At 33.3% G+C, this 12,239-nt stretch overlaps 1 protein-coding gene across 21 annotated transcripts in view; it reads right to left on the reverse strand.

Moving 5' to 3' along the window:
• LOC111510002 (leukocyte elastase inhibitor) overlaps positions 1-12,239 on the reverse strand; it is a 122,941-nt gene that overhangs the window by 101,156 nt on the left and 9,546 nt on the right. For all 21 annotated transcript variants that reach the window (XM_074175124.1, XM_074175119.1, XM_074175117.1 and 18 more), the window contains exon 3: positions 6,484-6,625. In XM_074175124.1, the coding sequence (XP_074031225.1) occupies positions 6,484-6,625 (142 nt within the window). The remainder of the gene's footprint in view (positions 1-6,483; positions 6,626-12,239) is intronic.

Here is a 12,239-nt window from a genome sequence, read left to right on the forward strand (position 1 = left end):
CAGTTTATAAAGCAATTATTCTGCCTCATTTTGACTATTGTGCATCAAACATATACTCTATGAACTTAAATAAAATTAATCAACTGCAGAAATTGCAAAATAGAGGCATGAGAATTATTCTGAGATGTAATAGATACACACCAATAAATTCAATGTTATCCACCCTTCAGTGGCTGCCCGTATTACAAAGGTTACTGTACTTCGCAATGATATTTATTTATAAGATAATAAATAATTTGTCTCCTTCTTATTTCATGAATATGGTCAACTACAATTATGAAATCCATGAACACTATACTCGCAATAACTGCAATCTACATATTGTCAGAACAAATTTTAAAAGTAGTATGAATTCAGTATTTTTTAAAGGCTTCATTAAATTTAATGACCTACCAACTGACGTAAAAGACTGTTTATCAATAAATGTCTTCAAAAGACATTTGTTAAAATATATAAAAGAAACATAACTTACATTTGGATAAAGTTGTAAATCTATGTTTTATATGTTAGTTTTGATTGTGAAATATTTGAATTGTTTCGGTATAAATCTTCTAATGTTACCTATATAACTAGCATTACTAAGTAGAAATAATAAATATTATTTGTAAAATAATAGCACGGAGCGATAGAACTATTTATTGTTACTTGTAATAGTTTTAAAATTACTGAATAGCATATATTAGTTACTTTTTCTGTTCTATCTTTTCCTTTTTTTTTTATTGTATATTAGGGAAACCTATTTCTGAAATAAAGAAAGAAAAGCAAAGCTCTTCAAATGTCAAGTTATTTTCAATGAATACCCCTAGGAACTTAGTGCTTTATGGCTCTCTATGTAAGCTTTATCCAGTTCGATGTTATCAAGATCACACCTGAAGTATAATATATTGGTTTTTGAAACGTTGAGAGCAAGGAGGTTTGAGTCACATCAAATTTTTATTTTGTGCATATCGCAGTTTATTTTTCTTTCCAGGTCAATAGTATGTTTGTCATGCCATAGAATAGTGGTGTCATCTGCAAAATTTGTAAATTTACCCCAGATATATATTCTCATCAAATCATTTATGTATAACAAAAAAAGGGTGGGGCCCAGAATGGACCCTTGTGGTACACCACAGTTTACTATTACTTTATCAGAAATGGATGAAGTTTTAACTATTTGTGTGCGATTTTTTAGGTAGGATTCTATCCAATTGTATACAACTCCTCTGAAGCCATAATGGTATAGTTCAGCCAGTAGTATTTGATGATCAACACAATCAAAAGCTTTGCTGAAGTCGCAGAACACGGCGGCTGCAGCCTCCCCGCAGTTGACATTTGTGTATATTTCTTGGAGAAATGAAAAGATGGCATCACTCGAGTTTTTTTTTCCTGAAATCCGTATTGATTTTGTGATATTATACTATGTTTTTTTTTAAGAATTTTGTTATTCTAATTTCCACGATTTTTTCAATTACTTTTGCAAGTGCGGGTATAAAAGAAATCGTCCTGAAATTTACTGGCTCGTCTAAGGCACCACCTTTGTGTACGGGAATTACGATGGCAGTTTTTAGGAAGTCAGGGAATATACCTCTCTGAAATGAATCATTTATCAGGGTGGCCAGGGTATGTAGCGCGTCTTCTGGCAGACTTTCAAGAACTCTTTCCGAAATTTCATCAATTCCATGCGTTTTTTCATTTGTAATTAATGACATAACTTCTTTTAACTCACTCACATCCGTATCATAAAAGAGATTGACTGAGAAATGGTAAAGTTGCCAAAGTATTTCATCGAGTCAGTATTTTTTGTTATACTCTGTGTTATTTTACTGGCAGCAGTGCAATAATACTTATTCAATTCGTTTGGTGTTAGGGTAGTATCTGATTTGCTAGTGTAGTTTATCATTTATAATATTCCAGCTGCTTTTGGATTTATTATCAGATTCATTAATTTTATTTTTGTAAAAACTTTCCTTGGCTAATTTAATAATTGTCCTGTAGATCCTTCGATACTTAGTGAAGTATGTGTAGAAAAAAGCTGCGTTAGAGCGCCCGTACACGAACCACATTTTGCGGTCGGATCGACCACACAATTGCAGTCGCGTTCCAGCGAACTGAAGCCGCCCATAAGAAATACTGTACTACACGTACACGGGCGTTCACAAAAGTCAAAACGGGCGTCTGCAGTCAACTTGATGCTGATCTCCGTCGAGATGTCATCGCGGCATTCGCCATACACTAACCACAAACTTGCAGTTGGACCCAACCGCTTACATCGTTGTGTACTTTTTCTCGTATTGGTCTCACAGCATTCAATTTTTGATATCAGTTGCCTCAACTGCAAGTGCGGTTTATATGACCGCAAGTCGACCATAAAAATGTGATTGGGTCAACCGCGAAGTGCAGTCAACGTGGCCACAATGTTGTGGTTGCCTCAACTGCAAATATGTGGTCCGTGTACGGCCGGACTTGGTGTATTTTCTCATATAATGCAGGCATCTAAAATTGTTGAGCTTTAATATGTTGTTAAAGTTTTACTATATAGATAATTAGATGCCGCTTCAATTTGGGTGATTTCAAAAAAAAATATTTCAAACAAAAATGAAGATTCCAATAGAAAAAAACTATAGAATACTGTTTGTTAACCATATTCATATCTATATGATGCAACATTCAAATTGTCCTTTATGTTAAGAAATTAATTTTTCAATTTATATTTAAACAAACTTCTTTGCAAGATCACAATTGGAAGATATGATAGATTATGATTTTTGTGTTACCATTTAATTAAAAACAGATTTTTTAACATTTTGACTTATATGTTAGCTGAAGCGTCAAATATTCAATTCAATCATCATAGAGTTTTCACAGTTTCAATACAACAATTGATAACGACTGAAAAATATTTCTGTAGCTGAAAAATCATCCAGTAATTTACTTTAATATAAACATTATCAAAAACATCTCAAACATATCATTTCTCACGGAAGGGCATTTCAACTCTGACTGAGCATCTTCAGTATCTCAGTGAATTTCACTGATTATTTTCGAATTTGTTACTTCCTTCTTCTATAAAATTTACTTACCACAAGGTTCAAATACAATACACTTTACTTACCCTCACTCATTCTTGTTTAAAGCACTTTCCACTATTTTTTAAAGCAACCTTAACTCAATAATCATTTCACAAAAAAGTAAAATGAATTCAGAATAATAAAGTTGTATCTGTTTAAAAAAAGGATAAGAAGGTTTTGTTTAAAATATTTTTTTTCAGATTGTCTGCTTAAAAGTAGGAGTCTTCAGTAAAATTTTAACAGAAATAGAGAAATTGACAATTTAGAATCATAGATAAATATCCTATAGAGAATGAATTAGAAATAAAATCATCTAAATGAAAGATACTTGGAATTTGAAACACGACATTTTTGTTCGAAGTTCCCTGTAGCATTTCTTTATTTGATCGAATGGAATATTCAGTAATTTTATTTCAAAGTTATGCCACATTGATTCACCTTGACCTACAAGTAAAATTAAATGATGCTTTAGAATCCCCAGAAGGCAAGTCATGAAAAATTCTTGTGTGAAAGAAATGGAAAGCATCGACGGACAATTAAAAAGCAAAAACATGTAAGGCAACTTTAGCTCAAGCTAAGAGACATACCCCTCATCAAAGTATAGCAAGAAACAGTCATAAAATCTCATAACGGATATCGATCCTACATTTGATTGTGTTTATGAGTTGACTACGAAGAGACAGATGAATCCAGAAATTCAGATGAAAAAATTATAAATGCTCTGCTTATAAATCGTTCAAAAATCTCAACTTCTTTTCCAAGTTGTTGAGAGTCTGAGATCAATCTACTTAGTAAAAATGTTTAGTTAGACCCGACTTTTAATTTTTCAAATTATAGGATCAGCCGCAAGTGGGGCTTTATTGTGCGTCACCTATTACAACACAAATTGTAAAATTACACTTATGCGCGAGTGCGAATGGAAAGTTCTAATCAGTCTCTACTCCTATGTTCAAACTACCAGGACCGTTCTAAATGAACCAAAACAGATTTTAGTAAATGCGCATGATGGAACTGTACTGAACTGAGAACCAAAACAAACCTATTGTTTTAACGTGAAATTAAGTTAGTCTTAATGTAGGGACTTCATTTCAGTCAGAAGGAAATTCCAACGAAAAACAGTCTCATCCCATTGAATACTAATCAAATTATTTTTTTAACTTAAACCAGTCATGCCTCTTAAAGCAATGAATTACCTATAATTTGAGGGATTAAAATTGCATTCACTGAACAAATTCGTGACAATAATATTTTGAATAATGAAGAAAAGAGAGTTGAACCGAGAGTTGAACCGAGAGTTTTTTACCACTTTTATTTGTAACTAACGTTACTGCAGTTACGTTCTATGAGGACATTTTCAAACTTATACATTAAACTAACGATGGTTCATTACATTAGCCATTATACAGTGCATTTCTTTAATGTCCCCCCCTCTTTCATTTTTTGAACTGGTCAACTCAAAAATTTTAAATTTGATATAATGAAATTAATACATGAATACTTTATTTTTTGAAGTGAAATTGACAGATGAAACTTTTAAGATGGCGACTAGGCGCCATCTGGAGAAAAAAATTAAATGGAAAGGGGGGTCTTGTGACACATCATTTTGAAGATCCTGACGAATACTTCACAACCCTAAAATATGAAGTCAATATCTTCACCTACTACAAAATAGCGGAACATTTAATAATTTCCTGAAGACAAACACATTAATATCGATATTTCTAGAAATATTCTTCTTTATCTGCCAAATGGCAATTCCAACAACCTTGTTAAGGTTTGTAAAATAATTTCTTGTTAATAAAAACGGCAAAAAATGTCATTTTTTGTTTATAAAAACGACAAAAAATGTCAGTACGACAATGAACACCATTGTTCAGTTAGAATATTCTCTTGTAGTTTTCGGTTTTACTAGTAGAAAGGTACCACGTCAACAATCTCTAAAATGGTCAATTCTCGTCCATTGGAAGAAAAAATTGAAGCGATTTTTATTTACGGTGCGACGCGTAACTTTCACGAGACCGAAAGGATTTTCAATGAAAGTTCCGAATCGTCCTATCAGTACAAAATATTTGAGGTAACTTGTATCCAAATTCACAGCTATAAGAAAAGCAGATATAATAATCGTATAAAATATATTGTATCCAAAGATACATCAATTCACAATTGAACTTAACAAATAAACCATCACATCTTTTCCGATCTGAATATAAACAACTAAATAATAACAATGCTCTCGCCTGGCTCGGTCGAGTTGACTGACTTATTTCTATCCAATCTCTCGAGCCCGGTGTTTTTTCAAGTACCGTGTTTTTTTTTCCACCCATGTCTATAGTGGTTTCATACACAACTACCGGTAGTGTACATAACAAAAAGCTCCCTGGTCATCCGTCCATTCCGGAAGAACAGCAAGTGCAAATAATTGGTGAGATGGTAGTAAATCCTGAACAGTCTACTTATTCCGTCGCGAATGTTTGTGAGGTGTCTCCTTCTACTGTGTGGAGACTTTTGAAGAGGAATAGATATCATCGATAAAAAATCAACTGAAGATGACCCTGATCGAAGAACAGAATTCTGCGAAATCATGATGGAAACCATTGTAAGACATCCTACCTATCTCCACAAAATTTGTTTTAGTGAGGAATGTACATTTTTTTTTAAACGGCAATATTCACAGACAAAATTGCCGTTATTGGAGTGATACCAACCCTCACTTTTTCCGGGAAACACATACCCAATATACAGAAAAAATTAACGTTTGGGCAGGAATTTTTGGAAACCATTTTGTAGGACCTCTATTTATTGATTAAAATTTAACAGGGGGACTGTATTTGAATATGCTGGAAACTACTGTTGACCCTCTCATCACTGAAATCGTCGAAGTGAATCCTAATGAATTCGATATGGATATTGTATTCCAACAAGATGGAGCACCACCACATTACTCCAGACAAGTAAGAAACTATTTGGATACTACTTTTCCCGGTCGTTGGATTGGCTGTCGAGGTCCTAGAGAATGGCCAGCCCGCTCGCCAGATTTGACACCCTTGTGGACTTTTTTTTATGGGGTTTCATCTGTCAATTTCACTTCAAAAAATAAAGTATTCATGCATTAATTTCATTATCTCAAATTTAACATTTTTGAGTTGACCAGTTCAAAAAATAAAGGGGGGTGGGCATTAAAGAAATGCACTGTATAGCACCTTATATAACAAGCTGAATACCTCTATTATTACCCACAGTGGTGTTATATAAGGGCTAATGTAATCAATCATTGTTAGTTCAATGTATAAGTTTGAAAAACTGAAACTGTAGTAACATTAGTTACAAATGAAAGTGGTAATTTAATATTTTGAATTGTTATGACATAAGAGTATGAGATGCCTCTTACTTAACTTTGATATAGAGGTAGGTAGATAAAGCAAACGATACTCACCTGTAGCTGCAGCTGCTTCAGCACCCTCTTCGTTAACCTCAATAAATGCTTTCTGCACTACTTTGCTGACACACAGCGGTTCCGAGCTGTCTAACATGCCACTGAAGTCTGCAGTGTCACTGAACATGTTTCCAAGGCCAAGCTAACGGGAACAAATGAATCACAATGTTTATTGATGAAATGTAAGTAATAATAATAAATTCATTTACATATTCAGATTATAATTTCAAATATAGAGAGTATTCTCAGTAAAGTGTATGTATAAACACTTGTTTTCAACAAATAGTTACTCATTAGATTATCATAACCAGATTATTTACTGCCCGAAAAACTATACAGTCAAGCCATAAAGGAAATTTACTCAATTCTAAGAGATAAGGAGAATGATTACACAGCGTTGACTTTTTTGGGCCAAACTAGTATGAAGATTTCTAATTTCTGGAACCAATTAGTAAAATAGAAATTGAGATTGATAATACGGATATTATGATAATCAAAAAAAGCCCTACTCTGCTTAATTAGTTTAAAACATCTTTTGAGAGTGGTATTATAGTTTTTCTGAAAAAAAAAACAGCAAAAGTTTACGCAATATATAAAAGTGGCAACAAGAGTTGCTTGAACAATTGTAGGTCAATTTCTGTTCTACCAGTATTCCCAAAAATATTGAAGAAAGTCATGAATTTTAAGTTGATCAAATTTCTAGAGAAGGAAATGTTATTCAGTGGTCAGTATAGATTTCGAAAAGCTATGAGTACAGAGTTGGCTGTTTTGGAAAGAAATCAGTACAGATATAGATGACAACAAAAATGTTGCTTGATATCTTTAGACTTATGAAAAGCATTTGATACAGTCATTCATAAAATATTAGTAAAAAATGATTCAACGTTGGTAATAATTGGTAATAATTCAGAAAACAGAAAACATACATTTACCTTAGATCATCTTACATGTATGTTTCCAAAATTAAATCAATAATATTAACATCCCACTTTCTTTTGATAACAAAATCATTTCCTATAAACAAACAACCTGATTACTTGGTCCCTATACTAATGAAATTTTAAATTGAAAGGGATATATGCAAAAATTAATTCAAAATCATTTCCCTATTAGGTAATTTTTACAAAATTATCATATTATATTCATTTCTCACTTATTTACTCTAGAATTCATTACATGACACCCCATTATAGGGCTCTGACACCCGAAAATTTGAAACCTTTTAATAGATTGCAAAGAAAGGTAAAAAATCTAATATATATAAATTACGTGTCACGTTGTTTGTCCGCGATGGACTCCTAAACTATTCAACCGATTTTAATCAAATTTGCATACCGTGTGAAGTTTGATCCAACTTGAAAGATAAGATAGCATACATCTTAATTTATAGTCGCAATATTATTTTATTGCAAATTATTTGCCTATTATTTGATATTCACAATTATCTGTTAACTCCAAATGATTTTAACAGATGGCGATATCTGTTGACTGGATTGAGTAAGTAATCAATAGATGGCGATGCTATGTTAAACCTACAAACGTGCCATACAAGCTACAATTCAAATGCATAACCACCACGTGTTGTTGAGGCTAAAGTATAATTGAATTTATTTTGTAGTAAACGAAATACCTTGAAATTCAATTGTTATACCTGGAATGCCACCACATAATCTTCAATTAAAATGTGCTTCCCTTATTATTCTCCAACGTAATTTGAATCCCCCTCAATTATGCAACAGTACTCATTTGATCATCAAAAAGATCACCAGAAATATTCTTGAAGCAATCATTTCAACTGGAAAGTTTAAAGTAAAACTGGTCCTATTGCCACGTATTCCAATGATACCGTCAAATTCTACCATACCTTTCAGAAGGCTACAGTTTCCAATTCGTTTAGCTTTTGCCATATCTATAAATAGGTCTCAAGGCCAAACAATCTCCATTTTTGGTTTAGATTTGGAAAATCTATGTTTTTCTCATGGGCAACTATATGTTGCATATTCATGTGTAGGGAAACCGTCGAATCTATTTGTGTTAGCTAAAGACAGGTTAACCAAAAATATTGTGCACCGATTAGTGCTAAATTAAATTGAAATTAAAATTATTAATAATTCAAAATAATGAATATTATTGTTAATGATTTAAGACTATCAGGCCGACGTACCTCATTCATAAGTTTAAATGTCACATGTTATTTACTAACAATTTGTAATATACTCATTTGTTACAAAATTGAATAAAAATAATAATAAATTTTAAAATTACTTCTTTTGTATTGATTTTTGCTTAATATCAACTGTACGAAAATTTTAATCCATCGTGTTCAAAGTCCTTCCCCTTCAAATCCCAATCCAGTGGATTTTTATACCAACATTTTCGTCTTCGTTCGTAAATAATAATTTAATTGTACTAAGGGGTTACGGTAGTAGAAAATCTGTGCCATGGAGGTCGCCATATTTTTTTAAAATGGCACCTATGTAAAAAAGCATGGTGGTCCCCGTGACTGATGTTCTCCTACCGTTCCTCTTAAATAATTTACTACAATGTAATATAACAAAAACCTTAGCCACAGCAACGCGTGGCTGGGTCTGCTAATGTATTTATAAATTATCCCATCTGGAATGGACTATAGATTTATAAAAACTAAGAAATCTTTTTGATATTCAAACTCTCCATAAAATCAAAATATGTATATTTATAAGTACATATGAAGTGTTCACCGGCTACAAAAATTCCTTCGAAAAAATTCAAAAAACTAAAAATGTCCACGAGTATAACACCAGACAAATGAACTGTTTCCAAATAGACCAATCCAACAGATCATTATCAAACCAAGGTATTGTTATTCATAATTGCTTACCAATAAAAGAATAAAAAATACAAAAATCGCTAGGGAAATTTAAAAACAAATTGAAAATGTTTTTTTGGGGAAATGAGCTCACACTAAAGATTTTTCATTGGGGAAATGAACTTTTACTATTAAAGATCTTTTTGTCACTAATTAGGTTAGGTTAGGTCCAAAGTGAGTAGGTCTATTCGACCCTCCACCGCAACCTTCAAGGGTTTATTGTGGCTCACGCCTATTCACACTCGACCAAATAAACCCAGCTTCTTAACGAAGCCGATTAGTTTGTATGGTGAGTGGTCTTTCTGGTCAAATGGTTAGAGTGCGGCTCTACCGAACACTAGAAACCTGATTCAATCCCCAACAGGGCAGGCACAAAGTATGTGCTCTGCTGTTTCATCATTTTCCAAACAGAGGCGACACTCACTGCCTTCCGACAGTCCGAGTTTCTGCATATGATGATTCAAATGACAGTGACCTGTAAGAAGGCCTGTTAGACATCGTAGTTCATTCCTACTGTAATCCAACAACTGTTTGGTATCAAGCTTCAAAGGGTGAATAAACGCCTCGGAGTGAGCCAATCCTGGAAGATTCTGCCAGAAGTCAATCTTTGTTTGGCAAAGCCTAAAGCGATGCCAATGACAGGTTCTGGTCCGATGAAGCTGCTTGCAGCACCCTCCTTTGCAAGGGAATCAGCAGCCTCATTGCCTTTCAGGCCAGTATGGCCAGGGATCCAGATCAGAGACAATATGTTGTCTTCTTATTGAGGAGAGTCGTTTTTGGCAATTTGCTCGGTGGGAGCCAAGAACTTCCAACGTCGCTTTTCTGTACGAGAATATTTTTATTGACTGGTGTATGAAGTTGGATTCTTTCAATTTCTACAATTCAATTCAATTCAATAGCATAAATTTCCGGTTGAAATACAGTCGCATAGAATCCTAGGCATGGGTCTGCGACTGAAAACACCTGCACCGGAACCAAAAGGTGTTTTTGATCCATCTATGAAGCAACAACTATCTGCTCGTAATATTTACTTCTCCCGGAGGATGCAGTCCTCTCTACTCGGGAGCAGTACTTTATAAAGCAGGTCGTAGTTGACAGTTGGAGGCATAAAGTCAGAGGTCATTTCCAGAATTCTGTGACTTCCAATGTCAACCAACAGTCTGTTGCACTCTGCATTAAATTGATTTGTGCAATTGGCAATGTGCACAAGTCTATATGCAGTCCATCTAGTCTCTCTCTAGAAAAATGTGGAGAAGAGGTAGATCTAGAAGGATCTCCATGGCCGCTGACGACACCACTGATGACCAGACAAGCCTATCCCTGTAAGCCAGAGAGCTTCGCCTGGGCCGTTTTGTCACTAATTACTTTTGAAAAAAAATTGTGTTGTTCAGTATTGTTATTTTTAAATATATTTTTTTATTTTGTTGTCATACCTAATAACAGATTTGTTTCTTGGGATTATTGAAGGAATCGTTCAAGTTATTTCAAAAATAACAAAGACAAGAGTTTAGTGTCAGATAGATGAGGAGTTTGTAAATTGTTGTGTGGTTCATGTCCAATATTTTAAATCAGACAAACTGGTAGAACATTTCAAATATGCATGAAAGAACATAGAAACAGTTTCCAGAATTGAAAAATGAATTCAATGTATGCTACTCACCTCCTCACAGAGGGGCATGAGTTCAATCATAAATTCAAAACTCTTCATTTCCAGAAGGTTAAAAATTAAATCTTTTGGAAAGTACAGAAATTAAAAAATTCAAAATTTCCAATACCTAATGAACAATCAATTCCATTCAAATAATTATACTTTGCTAATTTTTTCCTTTGCAGGTAATCATACTTTAATTTATCGAACTATTTTTACTTGTTGATTAAGGATTATATCCGGTCCTTTCAGGTATTTAAATTCAACCTAGTCATCTGATAGGTCCATAAGAAGTAGCTAATTTGCTAGAGAGTATAGAATGGTTTCAAATTATGAGAAATTTACCATTCCTGCTAGAATAAGCTATTGTATAGTGACACACCTGTCGCAGTTTTGTAGTGTTTCGTTCATAGTGACAATCTCACGATAAACTGAATTAGTGGGTTTTGATATGGATCTTCATCAAGTATCGGTCAGTTACATTCAATTTTTGAAAATAAGGTACTTCAATAACAAGACAATACAAAAATAGAAATGAACAATAGCTTTATACTACAACTAGATTACAACAGTAAAGAAAAAACTATTAGTGTACTTCCTAAAATGAATGTTTTCCGAAGAATAAATAGGTACCTATTTAGTATTTTAGTACAACTCAATTATAGACGGTAACGCCATCTCTTAGCAACAAGCAGAAATACCCTAATATTTTTGTTGAGAACAATCTTCCACACTATTCAATTTTTAAGCTTCACAGGCACCAGTTCATTTGTAAATGGAGTTGATAGATCTTCAATCGGACAGTATTTTGATAGAAACATTTAAAGAGGCTATTGCTTTTACATTTTATACACAATATTTCAAAAGTTTGGGTAACTACCCGCAATTAAAAAAGCATGCAGCACAAACAACGCACATAACTTACGAATGAACATGTCCAATCAATTCTCAAAATAATTACAAGGAATATGATACCTGACATCAATGAGCTTGTCAAAAACAAGAGAAATCAGGTATTTGGATCCTCGAGCTCAAAATGAATACCCTCTTTTATTACTTTGATATGATTTTTAACAACCGTATATTATATACTATATAATTAAATGAATAAAAAGTTATAATAATTCAGTACACTTTTTTATTTGAATATGGCCCGCCTACACATTTCAAATTTAATATATGGGCCTCTGCAAAATTGAGTTTGACACCCCTGGTTCATTCAGTTGAGTAGTTCCTTTTATTAAAATATTTCTGGCAGGC

This window comes from Leptinotarsa decemlineata, unplaced genomic scaffold (assembly GCF_025532065.1).
Source record: "Leptinotarsa decemlineata unplaced genomic scaffold, Ldec_3_MD MMD2_tig00000882_RagTag_RagTag, whole genome shotgun sequence".
In the NCBI taxonomy this organism is placed as follows: Eukaryota; Metazoa; Arthropoda; class Insecta; order Coleoptera; family Chrysomelidae; genus Leptinotarsa; species Leptinotarsa decemlineata.